The sequence below is a fragment of the Echinococcus granulosus genome (genome assembly GCF_000524195.1).
Source record: "Echinococcus granulosus chromosome Unknown EG_S00138, whole genome shotgun sequence".
In the NCBI taxonomy this organism is placed as follows: domain Eukaryota; kingdom Metazoa; phylum Platyhelminthes; class Cestoda; order Cyclophyllidea; family Taeniidae; genus Echinococcus; species Echinococcus granulosus.
Genome location: NW_020170518.1, coordinates 22,114 through 34,808, shown reverse-complemented (window position 1 = coordinate 34,808; position 12,695 = coordinate 22,114). Strand labels below are relative to the sequence as shown.

The window sequence follows — 12,695 nt, the reverse complement described above, 5'->3', positions numbered from 1 at the left end:
TTGCAGACAATCGATCACGTCGTCAGCGTCTGACAGTACCACGAGGATGGATGTCAAGGAAGAACATAGCAAAAACTAAACCAGAAGTAGTAGTTCAAGCCCTTTTATATCCACCACTAGACTTACTATACGGACTTCTTCCATAGGGAGTGAGGCTTACAAAATGGAACCCCAAATATGCTCATAGAGTACCTGAAGTTGGCAATTCGAACCAGCGAAAAGAGGGGGGGGGGGAGAAAGGTCATTCAAAAAGATATCAATGGGATAGAATACGCCTGCTAAAGAAGAGTTAGAATTGCTCGTAAATAATTGATTAGAGTGAACAAGAGAATGCATAACGTGGCGGATGGAAGTGATGGATTGACAAGATCGAAGAAAGAACTTCAAAGGAGGTCCCAAGCTCTACAGTAAACGGGAAGAAAGGATGAACAGAGGGTTAAGTAAACGAGCAAAAAGATGGGTAGATTGAGATTTTCGTCTTCACAACACCATTTTGGGCGCTTTTATCACAATATATTATCATCCTCTCCCAAATAACGGGTCAACAAAACTCGTGAATAGTAGGCAAAAAGGATACATTCTGTCCTGTTGTTACTCTTGGCGCAGAAGGCCAGCTAAAAAGCAAAAAAAAAGCATTAGAAAGTGACAGTGGCGAAACGAGACTATTGGGACAACAGCCTCATTTTTGTTCATAAATGTGAGTTTTGAAGGTATCAACGCCACTCGAAACCCCGCCGTTCTAAGATGAAGAAGACCGCCGCTGAAATGGAGTCAGAAAATAACCAATGAATTGACCTTGTTATCGCAAGTTTACACCTGCCTATGTAATCCAGGCTTCGCTATTCTATTGGAAAGAAGGAACATTCTTCACACTGATGCGCTGGAACCTGAATCCACCTAAGATTTTGTTAAAACTTCGACAAAACTACAACTCTTAGCATGAATCCAGACACCATCGTCTTTTCCGCTCTTGAATGAAATGTCTGGTGCCATGGTACCCACCTCACTTCTGGGGCAGTCAATTCCCACTCCCACAATACAGCACCTTCACCGCTCCCAAAGTTTGCTTCGAGAGAGAAGTCACCACTACGGATGAGCCATCAACACTTCCACTACCACCAAACTGACCAATTAAATTGCTGCCGCACAACAACTAATAAAACATAGCCACCCCCTCTCCTCCCAGCAGACCAGAGGCGTTCTCCACCCACTTTATTTTCCCCAACTCAACCACCCCGTTTGGACAGGACTTGATGCAACCACAATTACTATAAGCTGATAAGGACTATTTATAGCATTTTACTTCTTCCCTCTCGCACTCCGATTGCCTAGGCGAAGGACACGCAAACCTCACAGCCGGACAGTATACTTTCTCAAGAGGGTTACGAAGCTCTTGCAGCAAAGTGCGACCGACTGTCAGTGCTGAACTCCATTTTAATAACAAATTGGTTTCATATTTTAAGGCAAGTTCCCATATGGCATTGGAAAGTGCTTTAACATGAGCCATGTTGCCTAGGGTCATTAACAGCCGACAAGTGGAAAATAGGCGGGAGTAAATCGTAAGTAAATAAACGAATGGGGCATTAAACTTCTAGCTCTGAATTGCACGTCTAAGGGACATCAAAATTCCAAGCATCTCTTATCAGGTGCAAACACAACATGAACTTATCATGGATTACCTCAAATGTAATGCTGGTAATTAGGATCACTATTGTCTAGACAAAGGCAATAACCTTCCCTCAATGATAAAAGCGATTGATGGCCCCGTGGTAAGCGCAGAAATAGGCAATTGCCACCACAATAGCTAGTTCTCCTGCAACTCCCACTGACAGTGGAAATATAAAAAGGAAATGGAAGCACTCGTAAACTTTAGAACCAAGTCGTGTCGGTGACATCAGCGCCACTGAAGGAAGGTGAAGCTGCATTTTCATAGGAAAAATACATCAAAAAATACAAAAAACTATGAATATCTCGACCGCCGACTTCCTACCACTAATCGTGGCATGGGGATTCCACCAATATTAAAGGAAAGCGATTACTCCCAAAGCTAGGAAATAGATGTTGGAAAAAAGACCCCATTGAACTTGGTCAAAGTGATTAAAAAGAAGACCCATAAATTAGTGAAAACAATGAATGAATAAGTCCATTCCGCATCTCATCGGCACTTAGGACTTGAAAGATCCAATATCGATGAAAGAGAAAAGTGAATTTGAGTCATTAAAGAATGTTCCGGTCCTTCAAATATGGAGAGGAACCGAAGAATGAAAACTGCTAGAATTTCAGTAGCCTCCAATTCCAAGAGTTTGATTATTGTGTACCTACAAAGTGACTGTAATCTTATTCTTATTTCATTCATCTACATTGCAGCAACGGAAAGCTACAACACCTACTCATTAGCATAGCGTTTGACTGACAGCATTAAAAGGAGGGAAATCCATTAAACTGTAAAGTTGTAATAGTTGTGGCCCATAAATTATTCTTCTAACACCAGCAGGAACCATTGTGAAGAAAAGGATTAAAACAACTACTCCACGTTTCGTTTCACCACTTTAAACAAAAATAAGATACTACGAACAGTGCTAAACATCCTTGACGTTCCCAGTAGTTTATAAGGAAATCTTTAAAGAACGCCATGCAGGACTACAGCACTCATTTGGACCAACTTTTAACTGCACGGACTCTTCAGTCCCCAGTTCTTGACGCTGTTGAACTTATGTTACGATTTCATTGTTCGCAAGGCAAGCACAGGCAAAACTGAATTGCTTACTCAACAGCATATTTTAACACGGTTTCTGCCGGCGACACAGATAAGTGACACGCTGTGCACATTATCAATACATGGCCATTGTGCCTACGCCAAACCACAACACAGTGGTTGAGCTCTAACGGTAAATGCCGTATTTCCTTAGTCCAAGAATAACTGGACCAGAACAGTCTATCATTGTGGACGTGTAAGCAGTTCAGAAGTATCAAGCCAGCCCATATTCCAAAGTCTGGTTTAAAGAAGAGTTCGTTGATCGGTTTCTATTGAACGCATCTCAAAAAATCTTTCAAAGTCAAAGAAATACCTAATTACAAACACGTATAGGATGAAGAAACTACCGTACTTTATTTAAATGCGCAAGAGTATCAGCAATACCAGCCTTACCCTAAACTCTGCCGCTCAAGAGATCAGCAATCCAATTTCAGGATGCCATAGCGATCGTGCAAATGTGAATCTAAGCTTCTTCTAAGAATGCAGCTCGCCGAAAAAGCTCTGAATACCCAACAAAAGCACCAGAACACACAGGTATGACATTAATCTGGAAAATAGGAGAACTAAAAAGATTTTTCCCTGGACGCAACATTTCACTTGTAGTGTAATAAAATAACCATGGTTGACGACGTGACTCATCGGAATGGAAAACCGGCATGGCATTCTTGCAATATTTAGTGTCTTCTTATAGATAAAATCCCGGAATGAGCGGACCTTGGGATGAAGCCTTACTTTTAACGAAGTGTAGATTAGTGACTTTAATTCAATGCGGATAAGTCTACCATACTACCATTAGGGTCAAATCAGTGCATAACAGTAAGGTCCTACCTTAACAACAAAAATAATTTAGGAAACACGCTCCTTATCTTTCAAAAGGGTAGAGATAGAAGGGGATAAAAAGGAGAATGAACGACTCACGAAGTAGAGACAGGCAGCCAAATGTGGGAAAGTAGGATTGTAGCGCAGACCCTCGAGACATTGAAGACAGAAGATCTGGGTGTTGGTCAAGTCACCAGAGACCCAGGCTATCTGGAAAAAAGAGGAGGTAGAAACAATGAATAAAGCAAGAAATACAAAAAGACCTAGTTTTTGAATATCAAGCTCATTCTATCCGTAAGCAAAAAAAATTGCAGGACAGCTAGAGATCATAAGTCTATGCAGAAGAGAACATAAATAGTTGTCATAGAAGTAGGCACTACTAAATAGGTGCAAGGAAATGTGTAAAAACAATGAAAAATTCAAATGGAACAGGAAATGGAGTAAAAGCGCATTAAATGCACGGCTTATTGAATGACTGAAATAACAAGAAATAAAATAATTGACATATATATATGTTTGCTGTCAAACCTGGAATAAGAGGTGGATGCAATTGTACATGGAGAACTCAAAACTTCAAAGAATAGAAACAAAGACAGAGAACGCATTTTCCAACTGGTCAAAACGCTTGGATGTGGGATGAAGGTTCCGAAGAACCACGATTAGATAATTAAGGTAGAATAAGGAACAAAAAAGCAAACTATGAAGTGCCCAAGGAAAGTATCACAATACTCAACTAGAAAGCCACAGACGAGTTATTCAAAATAAACAGACGCAATCTAATGGTTTGAAACAGGAAATAATAGCCTTAGGAAGGGCCAAAAGAGCCTAGACTTCTAGGAGAGAATAATCCTACTAATAATGTGGAATCAAAACTGTCCAACTAAGTGCTGAGCAGGCGAAAAGGTCTGGAGTGACACCAAGTATACAACACAATTGGTTAATCCCACTAGATACGGTAACGTTGAAAACGAGTGATAGAACCAAGTGCCGACTCACGGCAGCTTTTAGGAAAACCGGACCGCATTGAATGGCAGAACTCTGAACTATGCTCATCCTAACGCCATCTGCGACATAATTTCCGCACACTGAATTATTTACACGCCGACAAACGCCCGAACACACCAACAAACATGCATTTGAACTCTATTTTTTAAAACATACTTAGAATCATCAAGAAAAAAGCAAGCAAAACATTTTATTAAAAATATTGTTACAACCCTTTATTGGCCCAAAACGTGCTATAATCACTTGATAAGGATGATTTGTAGCAAGATCATCCTAATTTTTGATTTGTTCCTGGTACAAACATAAACATTAATGTGTGAAAAGGCAAGAAAATCCATTAGTTTGCATTATTAATTAGTTTTAGTTATTTATGAAAAACGATGTCAGTGGCGAGAGCAAAAGTGTTTCAGAGCGCCATCAAGGTGCCAGAGCACCCTTGCTTGCAATACTTTTGCCTAAATACGCAACTATACCATTCTTTACGTGGTGTGCCTGCCCATTTTAACCAGATAAAAGATAGGTGTGTGGATTTTATCCCGCAATCTTGAAGGGACAGCCCCTAGGTCGTGTTTTAAGAATTCGGTCCACTTGATCCACGCTTCGCTCCCCCATATAAATATCTACTTTGACACAAACACTTCCCAGATAACCTTCTCAACCATGTGGCGAGTTCAAACACGTGCACCCCTAGTCCATACTGCCACGTCATTACACTGTAAGCGAGGCGAAACAGGGAACTTGGATAGCCAGCCATGACATCGGTATTATTTACAATCAGAAAGGAAAGAGTAATGCTTGAAAATCAGTCCAAGGTATTTGTCAGGATAGATGGTGCAAAATCACAGCGTTTTTTTTTTGCTAAAAGGGAAACAGAAGTACGTGGTTAGCAGTTAGGAGTATAATGGACAATTACACAGTAAGCACAATGGTAAAAATTATTTGGCGTCTTGAGCTTACAGCAGTCGATGTTGCTTTATAAAATGAAACCGACATTTTTAATTGAAGGGTTCGAGCAGAATCACAGCTGAAAGCTCACCGAACTGAACTTTCCGAAGGAGATATCGGCTTGAACACACGTGTTCGACTAAAGCAGATGGTCTAAAAATGAGCTGGAGGAAAAGAAATTAAAGGTTTTCCTCAATCTTCACTGGGGGTAAAATTAGATTTGAACGAAATGAAATGGTCTCCAAGGCACAGCCTCCAAGACCTAATCAACCGGCAGACAGACCAACAGACAGGCAGATGAAGCAGACTACAGGGATGTAAGGAAAAAATTTACAGTAAAACCGCACCGCACCTCGAAGTAGATTCAAGAGTCGTCTCCAGGTGTTTCCACTTCTGCTTCTTCAGAGGCAGGATGCGTCAAAGAAGGAAGTGTGACGGTGATGGCGAGTGAGGCCTCCTCCTTGCTGTCGAAGCTCTGCGCCATCCCCCCCACCGAGCCGTCCAACTCTTCGTCGTGATCGACATCGACAATGGAAATAGTCTCACCTGCTGTCGTGGAAGAGGGGTGACGGCGGAGTGGTTCTACACCACAGGGCTCCAACAGCAGAGGACGCGAGGCTCCAACGCTGTGCAGAAAGTGGAAGGTAAGCGAAAGGGAGAAATGCCTCACATCACTTCCATCTCCACTAGTCCTCCAATCCTTCTGGAAACATTGATAGTGAAGCTACTCCCAGCCAACAATTAAAGAAGAATAGTAGATTCACTATACTGTGATCGACAGAGGGAAACTCACTACTGATGCGCAGAATAAACGAGCCCTGAGGAGACAGTTCGAACCGCCTCGTCCTCTCTCGCTATCACTGCCACTGGAACGGTGATGGCGCTGGGGGCTTTGGTGGAGGCGGTTTTAGAGGTGTTGGTCGACTTGTGAGTGGAGTCGACGAGGAAGGAACGTCGTGTGACCGAACAGAGGCTGTCAAGCTCCTCCTCTCCGCCACTGACGTTTGTTCTTGTGGATGGGGTTGTGACTTGCGGCGAGGCTTGCCGAGGTGACTGTCCGAGGCATTCAGAGGAGGGGGACTTCGGAAGGCTAAATGAATGAGAATAAGGTAACGCTCCGTTTGGTAGCAAGAAGGGAAGCAGTGGTTTTTTGATCTCAAATGAGTTACTCTGGTTCAGATTTCCTTCCAGAGGGAGAAGGCTTCACCCTTCCACCGGAGCATTGCTGAGCCAGCCTCTCCAGCTGACGAATAGACGAGTTCTTCGCCAGAATCTGCATACGAAGTCGTTCCAATTCCTCCAAAAACTCCTTCGCTCGTGCATCATTCTCCCGAATGATTCGACGCAGACGCTTTGCCTCGTTTAGCGAGTGTTCCAGCAACCTACAGGAAAAAAGAGAAAAATTAATAGAATCGAAAATCTTCCACATACGGGGATTACTGAAAAACCTACTCAGCACGTTTAAACAGTCGAGATTTGAGATCCATGGCGATGGCCTTGAGTTCGGGATACTTACGTGCCTTCTCAGCCAACTCCTCACTAATCGCGCGTTCCGCATTCATCGCTCGACAACGAAGAATGTCCACCTCGGCTTGCAGCGTCTGGTAGTCTTGACGAAGATGCTCCAGCTCGGCCTCCTTTGTCTCCAATTCAGCGTTGAGCTCCTGCTCTCGGAAGGCCAGAGTTTCACAACGTTCTTCATCTGGGAAATGGGCATTTCCATCCATATAGAGCATCTGGATTTCAAATCTAACCACTCAACTGCGTATTTCAAACCGACTCATTCCTCCCTTCATGGGAATCACAAAACTAGAGCAAAAAAGAAGATAGATTCCTTACAGACTGCGTATCTGGATTGCGAAGATTCCAGGAGGCTGGAGTATCTCGTTTTTATTTGCCTAATTTTGCTCTCGTAGGTCTAGAAATGCAGAAATTCGGATGCAATAGCAGTGGCTCATAAAAGTGGAGTCCTGAAAAAAACCAGCCGATATCCACTCGTGTCCCATAAACGCAATGCTTCTAAATTCCCTTTGACGGCTGCAAAATCTATCGGTTAGACTCACCTCAACTTGCTTCTGCATCTCCTCTTCCAAACCGTTGACCTTGACCTCAAAAGAGCTCGTGAGATGTTGAACTCTATTTTCTTCTTCCTCCTTCCTCTCCTCCACCGCCGACTGGATTCTGCCTTCCAAACCGGCCAGCAGGCAGTCAAAGACAGCGATAGGGGAGGGAGGAGCCGTGCCATCGACTTTTGTGACGCTTTGCGCCCGAACCATGAACTGTTCCAACTCGCACCGGTGACGCGTGACCTCATTGTCCGCCTGTTCTAGGCGCTCTCGAAGGTTCATGATTGTCACCCTGGTTTGATCCAACTCTTCCAACAGATTAGCAGCGTGAGTGTTGGCTTCTGTGAGGCGATCCTTGATGAAAACAACAGGCACTTCCACAGTCTTAGATATTCTGTATCACAAGTCAAAGACAAATAAATCCTAGAGTAACCATGGTGGCGGGGCTTAGAGAGTTGTGTACTTCAACTGCCCGGGATAGAGAAGGTGAGAGAGGGAGAAAGAAATAATCAAGGAATAGAGAGATTTACAATCAAAAGTTTGGCGAGTCGCCTAGCCCCAACTCCGACTTCCAGACTTTTTGTGACCCACCCACATTCTCAACCATGCCAAAGACTACTTTACACATTAAAAATGCCTTCACCCAAACAGCTTGCGAGGTAGGTAGAAAACGCGCGTGTCAACCTCTAATTCGTCGATCCGCCTGTTGCGCTCGCGGGCAGTGTCCTCGGAGCGCTCCAATTCGCTGCGCAGCTCATCACAGGTGGCGCGGAGGTCGGCAAGGGTTGCTTCGTATTGTCGACGTGCCGCACTCCACTCTTCCGACAGGAGGATATGCGCGTTTTGTAGTTCCACGTTCAGCACTGACAGCCGGTCGCACTTCGCTGCCAGAGCTTCGTAATCCTCCTGAGGAAGTGTGCTATCCGTCCGTGAGGTTTGCGCGTCCTTTTCCTAGGCAATTGGAGTGTGAGGGTAATGAAGTAAAATGCTATAAGCAGTCTTCATCAGCTTGTGGTAACCGTGGTTACATCAAGCCCTGCCCCAAACAGGGTGATTGAGTTGGGAAAATGAAGTGGCTGAAAGGAAAGATGGTCACGCTTTATTAGTTGTTGTGTGGCAGCAATTGAGTAAGTCAGTTCGTTGGTAGTGGAAGTGTTGCTGTTGCAACCGTGGTGGTGGGTCGCCTATCGGCAAAGACCTTGGTAGGGGTGAAGGTGCTAAGTTGTAGGCGTGTAATTTGACTGCCTGTTGATGGATTCAAGCACCTCAGAAGTGAAGTAGGTACCACGACACGAAGGCATTTCAATCCAAAGTGAGGAAAAGGATGCTGTTTGGCGGTTGAAAGTAAGTAATTCTACAGGCCAGAAACGATCATGCTTCAAGATGAAGTGAGATGGAGTGAAAGTAATTGGTGCTTGGAGGACATAAGGCTTTTGGTTGATTTCTACTTTACCCACCCCAAGACGCCGCGAACATAGCATAGAGAGAGATCGCAAAAGAACAAAATTATAATCATGATGCGTTGGAAGGAGATGTGTAGAACTATCCACCTACTTGGAACAGTTTTCCTATTTTTTTTTGTGTGTTGTTCAAGTGAGGAAAGTTGTCGATGAATTCGCATTCCAACACTTCCAAGTTCGATTGTCTGAACAGAACGGAAAACGGTGAAACGGTTTTTACCAGCATCGGGCAAAAGAGAAGTCACAGGAAGCTCACATCAGAGGCAGCATTGAGGCATTCTGAAGAGCAGCAATAAATTGCTTAAGCCACTCGCGACCTTTGCTTGACCACTCCGCAAACGCGTTATGGTTATCATCTGCTGTCCCAAAAGCAGAAGACACTGACGAAGCAGAAACTCTTCCCAAACTGTTGATCTCAGCCACTGCTAGGGTCTGAACGTGTGCCATCATGTCGAAAAAGCGAGTGAGGAGATCGTTGATAAGGTTGAAATTGATGTCGTGGAATCCGTTAGCCGGATCTAGGCAACGAAGTTGACAATTTTTTGATAGCATACCTTTTTGGAAGGCTTCTCTGAAAGGGAGAGCAAAAGAGAAGAGATTGAAGACATTGATACAGATACGTAAGATACTAGAAGACGCTACAAGTTAGGATTTTATCGACTCTACCGATTGATATGTAACAGACGCTTGTCAAGACGACAAGGTTCTATCATAAGTAGTAACTTATTTACCTTTAATCTGAATTAATTATAAGTGCTCCTCACACAAAAAGTCGGACATGACGACCTACTCTTCAGCAATTTCCGAGAATCCTGTATGAGGTCGTGAGATGTTCGCCAGCGTGTCAGCTGAGACTGAAGGTGTCCGAGTTCCAGTCTCCGTCCGCGTCTGCGTGTATTCTACATTGTCTTCGTGGTCGTCTTCGACATCTTCACCGTCGCCATCTCCTTTGACATCCTCGACTGGTTGTGAAGCCAAAGCCGTGAGCACTTCTGTGGCAGCTCGAAATGAAAAGTCTTCAACGGCGTCTTGGATCTTCGCTACCTGAGCGCGACAAGGGATTTCTGGCTCACTCACTATTTCAAATGATTAGCAGGAAGTGTGGGCACACTGACTTTCGTGATTTTAGTCATTTGAGCCCTCACTACCATCGTATTGAGGTTTCAATCCCAAGTTTTGCGCGGTTTTTGAAATACGCTCAATGTGTAACACCTTTCAGCCTTAGACAACTGAAGCTCTCCTAGCATCCTCAATAAACCTACCGCCAACGTGACACGGTCAAAGAAGACTCGATTTTGGGCCTCAATGGCAGAGACGTCTAAAGATTTGACATCTTCACAAGAGATGTCGAAAGTGGCCTCTGCGTCCTTCTCCGTTGCCATTGCGTCACCACCATTCTTCAAGTGATCAATGGTTGTCACAACAAAAGTAGAGTGAGAAAGGGTTAAGACATTCTCATCATCTTCCTCATCTCCGACTTGAAGAGGCAGAACTGCCGAATGGATTTGTCGAAGATCACAACCCACCTCCACAGAGGCATTTACCAGAAGACTTCTATTAATCGTTCTACTGAGAGATAGCTGCAGAGGGTGAGTAGAAAGGGGGATTAAAATTAAACATACCTTCATAGCTCGAATGCTGTCAAAGTGACTGAGGAGACTTTGAATGATGAGACGGACTTCTTTCAGCCTATCCACAGAGTGAAAGGCGGCTGTGGTGACGCACCCACCCTCGTCACCCCTCGGCATAGAACAGAGCTCTGATGTCTAATTTTGACGAAGAAGTGAGAGTTGACAATGCAGCTCACCTCCATCACTGAGATTTCTGATTGTAAGCGCTTCAGAGCTACCTGCAACTCCTGGATGGTCTTATCAAGAATGCCCCCGGAAATGTGGAGGGGATCGACGACATTTTGAACGGGGTCTTCGATCTCAGATGCAGGTTCTTCTGCACAAATTGTCTCCTCGACTTTACGTTGGAGAAAATATGTAGTGATGACTATTATTTTATGAGATCATAGGAAGAACTGCCTACAGTGCTAGTGTGAGCGGTTTTTGAGCATAAATTTTTACAGAGAAGCCCAAATGCCTAGGGCATCTAATACTAAAGAGAGCTATGGAAATTACTTTAATAGAAGGACAAAAAAAGTTAGTTTTAAAATATACCACAAATGGGAGGTTCGAGAGGAGGATGAGTAGATCTTCTAGATAAAGTGCTGTGGACAATAACTTCCTGTTCCATCACTTCAGACCTGCCAGAATGAACACAAATCTAAGAGACAGGAGAATGCACTGAGTGGCAGAATTTACCTCTTCTGGTATAACTTTGTCATTGATCTGTTCTGGTGTCGCAGTCCGGCCAGTCATCAAATCGTAAACAGCTATGTCACGTTCCTGAAGCATCTAGAGGGATCGAATAAACAGGTAACCTGACCCACCTTATCCAGATTTTGGAGTTGGCGTGCGTGTTCACGCTTCAACCTTGCTTCGTTCTCCTTAAGGTGGTTTAATTCGGTGGTCAGTGCCTCACATCGATCTCGATCTCCAAGAAGATCAGATATGCGGTCTTGAAGGCCCTGCACCTCCTTCCTGTACTCCTCCAAGTTCTCAGCATGTAGTGCCCTCTCCGTTTGCAGCTGCTCTGACAGGTCAGCCAGTTTTGACTGGCAGCCTGTCAGGTCCTGCTTACAGGTGCTTAGTTCCTTGTTCAATGAGACATTTTTGTTCATCAGATCCTCAATAATCAGTCGGGCAGCATTGTATCGCCGCAGGAGTTCAGTGTATTCCTGAACCTTTGGTGAGGTAATTAATTCTGAAAGGCGTTTTGACGAATCAGTGTTCAAAATGGACCTGGTTCGTGGCGGAGGAGTCGGTGAAAAATGAGATCTTGCCTCGAATTCTTGAGCATCACCCATGGAAGGATCCGTTGCTGTTCCTACAGTGATGACTTCTCTGCAAGAAGTAGCATTAAGCTCCGTTTCTAGAAGAGCAATTCTTGACTGGGCCTCAGAAAGATGCTTTTGAAGCTCGGATATTTCACTTTAAAACATAGAAGTGGGTAAGTGTTTCAACTGGGAGAACTTTTTAAATTTCGTAAATGCAAGCTCACTATTTCTGTGCATTTTCAACCAGCGAGGACTCGTCTTCAGTCCTTTCGCGATTGCTTTCAGTTTGGAGCTGAAGTCTCTGCTGAGTTCGCAACTCCTCGGTCAGGTTATGATAGCGCTGAAGCCATTCTAGCAAGGGATAACTTGGAATATGAACCAAAGACTACCTCGTTCCGAAGATTGGAACTTGGAAATCAAGTCTTCGTGATCAGCGTGAAGAATTTCATTCTCGGATTTTAAAGATTCGAGCATTTTACTACAAGTCCATGCTAATTTTTCGTAAACTTACGATGCACAGTTTAACAAATGCGATTTCTCTTGTAACTGGTCCGAAAGACGAGAATTCTCACTTTTAAGGTCGGTAATTCGCTACAGAAATGAGCTAAAATATTACGAGCTTTACAAGGACAGGGTTGCCTTTTGAGTCGCTTTCATAAATCTTCCTATAATTGTGGCATAAAAGGAGGAGACTGAAATTATCTCTCCGCAGCTTCGTAAGTTCCTTAAGAATTAGGAATGGTTTACATTGCGCACCTCAG

The 12,695-nt window shown here is 43.9% G+C and overlaps 2 protein-coding genes across 2 annotated transcripts in view; both read right to left on the bottom strand. All coding sequences in view use genetic code 11, as the record gives it.

Annotated features, from left to right (window-relative positions):
* Window positions 1-3,418, bottom strand: part of EGR_09221 (hypothetical protein) — a gene marked incomplete at both ends in the record, with an annotated part of 8,992 nt that extends 5,574 nt beyond the window's left edge. Inside the window, one exon of the mRNA XM_024498470.1 lies at window positions 3,373-3,418. Within this exon, the coding sequence (XP_024347103.1) occupies window positions 3,373-3,418 (46 nt within the window). The remainder of the gene's footprint in view (window positions 1-3,372) is intronic.
* Window positions 3,419-3,601: 183 nt separating this feature from the next.
* EGR_09220 (Uveal autoantigen with coiled-coil domains and) lies at window positions 3,602-12,408 on the bottom strand (the record flags this gene model as incomplete). The annotated part of the gene is made up of 18 exons (XM_024498469.1): window positions 3,602-3,784; window positions 4,571-4,717; window positions 5,961-6,150; window positions 6,318-6,614; window positions 6,694-6,906; window positions 6,977-7,260; window positions 7,588-7,984; window positions 8,234-8,541; window positions 9,145-9,235; window positions 9,307-9,621; window positions 9,841-10,094; window positions 10,313-10,630; window positions 10,673-10,816; window positions 10,858-11,018; window positions 11,302-11,452; window positions 11,488-12,088; window positions 12,159-12,285; window positions 12,324-12,408. 18 exons carry the CDS (start codon window positions 12,406-12,408, stop codon window positions 3,602-3,604), a joined length of 4,266 nt encoding a protein of 1,421 aa, XP_024347102.1.
* Between the last annotated feature and the right edge of the window lie 287 nt (window positions 12,409-12,695).